The sequence below is a fragment of the Lactuca virosa genome, chromosome 8 (assembly GCF_052849685.1).
Source record: "Lactuca virosa cultivar CGN04683 chromosome 8, Lactuca_virosa_CGN04683_v6, whole genome shotgun sequence".
NCBI lineage: Eukaryota > Viridiplantae > Streptophyta > Magnoliopsida > Asterales > Asteraceae > Lactuca > Lactuca virosa.
Genome location: NC_136433.1, coordinates 178046745 through 178050463, shown reverse-complemented (window position 1 = coordinate 178050463; position 3719 = coordinate 178046745). Strand labels below are relative to the sequence as shown.

At 40.1% G+C, this 3719-nt stretch overlaps 1 protein-coding gene across 1 annotated transcript; it reads left to right on the top strand.

Moving 5' to 3' along the window:
- Positions 1-1890: 1890 nt before the first annotated feature.
- On the top strand, positions 1891-2523 carry LOC145131084 (uncharacterized). The gene is made up of 2 exons (XM_079065821.1): positions 1891-1900; positions 2018-2523. The coding sequence occupies exons 1-2, from the start codon at positions 1891-1893 to the stop codon at positions 2521-2523; spliced, it is 516 nt and encodes a 171-aa protein (XP_078921947.1).
- The last annotated feature ends 1196 nt before the right edge of the window (positions 2524-3719 follow it).

The window sequence follows — 3719 nt, the reverse complement described above, 5'->3', positions numbered from 1 at the left end:
TGAGAATCATTGGAATTATGTTCAATCGATCTATTCCACAAAGTAAAGATCATAGACAAACATAGTATGCATACTTGGTGTATGGCATGACTATTGTTTAGAAAAACATAGTGTACATGCTTGGAGCATGGGATAACTATTGTTTTAATTCAAGTATAAATTTGATAATTTGAAACAGTATACAATGAATGCTGTGTAATCAATATGGTGATAAATAAATGGTGTTCTATTTATATTCATAAGTTCCGAGACCATATTGGATTCGATTATTCTTGTGTTTCGCTTTGCATGTTTTGACTTCCAGAATAACTAGGTCATTCTTCCTGAATGACTAAGTTGTTCAAACCATCCACAGTCGATAATACGTTGGAAGTTGGTATTAAGGCAAGACTGTCATGAAGTTGGTTTGTAGATGTCCAAGGTATTGGACATAGCAAGAGTTGCTACAACATTCATGAGTGCTCATAAGTTCTGAGTATTGGATTCAACCCACGCTCATTTGAATCACTTCATGGATTTTATCACGAGTGATCATGAGACGATAATATCTTATATTCTTCAAACCTAGAGATATGAGTTGTTGCCTCTGAGTTTGTTATACATTGATTGTACGAAAACGCATTGGTAACTCGATGTTATAAAACGTGCCTTTGTGTATGATTCAACAAGTAGTAGAACAAGCATATGAGTCGAAGTTTATCCATTCCTTTTACCCTTGTTGGGAAAAAAGCGATATCTGTGGGCCCCTCGATGATTTAATGATGACACCCCGAAGTGCTTGGCCAAGCCTGGACTGATTTGATTTGTTCAATTAGTCGGTCGTCATAAATCGGAAATTGGGAAGCAACAGATGGACAGAGAGAATGATTATAATCCATGTCTCAGTCCATATGACATCTAGAAAGGAGGAATATATGATCTCTTATCTAATGGACGTGTCATTGATTTGTTCAGAGTTCGACAACAGCTTTTAAGATCTACGATTGCTAGTTGGGTTTTGGAGTCATACGCAATAATAGTTTTAGACTTATCCTAGTGGGAGACTGTTGGATTAGTGTCTAAGTCCATAACTATTATTGGTATGTACTTGACCCGATTTGGCATGGTCCATTTGGGTTGCATGGCATCGGAACAATTGGATAGACAAAATGAGAAAAAGGATACTAAGTGATTTATATAATATATTATAAGTTCTAATATATTAATATGAAATCATATTATTTAATTAGTATTGATCAAGAATTAATTTAGATATAAGCTAGTGATAAAAAGGAGCTAATTAAATATGGACTCTTATATATATATATATATATATATATATATATATATATATATATATATATATGTGTGTGTGTGTGTGTGTGTGTGTGTGGTGGACCAAGTTCATTTAGGTTGGGCTAAGCTTTCATGGATAGTCCATGGAGTGTTTAACCCATGGATCCTATGGAAATAAAAGGTCATGGGTATTAGGGTTTACATAAATGTAACCCTAATCCTCCACACCATATAAAGAGGGCTATGGTTCATGAAATGGGGTTGAGTGCTAAGCACTAGTGTGTGTACACAAAGAGGGCAAACCGATTTCATGAGTGTGAACCTAAGTATCCTTATTCTCTAGTTATTCCAAGAGTTCTTGGTGTTGTGTGAACCATTTGAGGTGCAAAACTTGAGGCACTAGGCTCTTAAAGGTTCAAGACTTCAAGCTTAATCAAAAGGTATGTCATTCTACTAGATTCTTGTAGTATAGTTACTTCTTATTATGCTAGTGAGGATGAAACCTTGGAATATTGAATATTTGCATGTATAATAGACAAAACATAGATCCAAGGTTTATAGGGTTGCATGTACACCATAGGAGTGTTAGAATGCTCAAAACCCATTACTCCCGACATGGTGACGGGTATGTATCATCTCATTAACTCTTAATTGATATTGAATTGTTTCCTTATGCTTTTATGTTTTATTTTTGGATCATTCATCGTGAATGGTATTTCTGCTTTGGTATTGTTTGATTCAGGGGCTACCCGATCCTTTGTATCGTTTGCGTTTAGCAAGAGGTTTGTTAGAACTATGAGGGAGCTGGATTGTCCGTTAGATGTCGAGATTGCAGATGGCAGATCTGTTCGGGTTGCGAGGCTTCCTCGGGGTTGTACTGTTCATTTGTTCATCAAGCAGTATCAGGTCGATCTGGTTCCTATTCTGTTACGTGGGAACAAGGTTATTGTGGGTATGGATTGGTTGATCCCTAATGAGACATTGATCGATTGTGAGCATCAATTAGTTCGGATTCGAATCCCAAGTGGGGGAGAGCTAGTGGTTCATGGAGAGAGAGCTCCACATGGGCCGATTTTGTATTCAGCAGCGAGGGCCAGATGCTATATTCAAAAGGGTTGTTCCGGATTTGTCACCTATGTTATGGATACCCGAGATAAGGGTAAGGCGGCCATGGATGATGTGCCTATTGTGCGGGATTACCAGGATGTGTTTCCGCAGGATTTGCCTGGGGTGTATCCGGAGAGGTAGGTTGAGTTCAGGATTGATCTGGTTCTAGGTGCGGCTCCGATAGCCAAAGCACCATATTGGTTGGCTCCTCCCGAGATGCAAGACTTGTCTACACAGCTACAGGAGCTATTAGACAAGGGATTCATTCGGCCGAGTAGTTCACCTTGGGAAGCCTCTATCCTATTTGTGAAGAAGAAGCATGGGTCTCATCGTATGTGTACCGACTATCGGGAGTTGAATAAGGTAACGGTGAAGAACCGTTATCCACTCCCGAGGATTGATGATCTATTTGACCAGCTTCAGGGTGCATCTTGGTTATCCAAGATTGATTTGCGATCGGTTATCATCAGATGAGGATTTGTAACATCCTGTTTCGAATTTGCTCCCATTTTGAATTGGAGATCAAAGGATTAAGTGCTATCAAGCTACAGATACCAGAGGGTTGAGTTTTGGATCCAGTTAGAGTTAGATAATGTATCTTGATTGCTCGGCTATTCAGTTGGATCTTTTGGACCAAAGGGTATTTCGACAATTTATCAGCTCGGACTTTTATGGAAAGTTTTTAGTTTGAGATATTGGATGGAATTGATATAGTGTGGAGCGTCTCGATACCTTTCTACAGATATATGGGTGGCCGGAATTGGGGTTGTATCGAGTGAGTCATGGTCTTCGGAAGAATTAGGGTTTTGGGAAAAGCCCTAATACGCGGGGCATACCAAGGAGGTACGCAGGGCGTACCGAGGAGAAGGAACTACGTGAGGCGTAGCTGGGACGAACGCGTAGCGTAGGTGCGAGGTTTGGGTCGGGGTGCGCGGCCTCGTACGTGGGGCGTATGAGAAGGTACGCTGGGCGTACGAGGGTCAGATTGAAAACCCTAAATACAAGGATTGTACCCTATCTAAGCATCCTTAAGTCATTGAGGCTAAACCGTAGCAAGCCTCTACAGCCCCATTTCGTCCCTTAACCTCAGATTTCCTTGTAAGAGTGTTTCTTGAGCTTAGAAGGTGTATTGGTGGCCATTTTAGAGACCATTCAAGAAGCAGAAGATGGTGAGCAAGCTTGGTGTGGCATTGAGCTTCAAGATCCTGCATCTAGTACATCTTGAGGAACTTCTGGAGGTATAAAGTCATAACCTTGTCATCTTATTCATTAGATTGAGTTAGGGTTTGCTATCTTGTTCCCTTTTGAGTTCATAAGTCACCTCTTGGGAGTTTGAT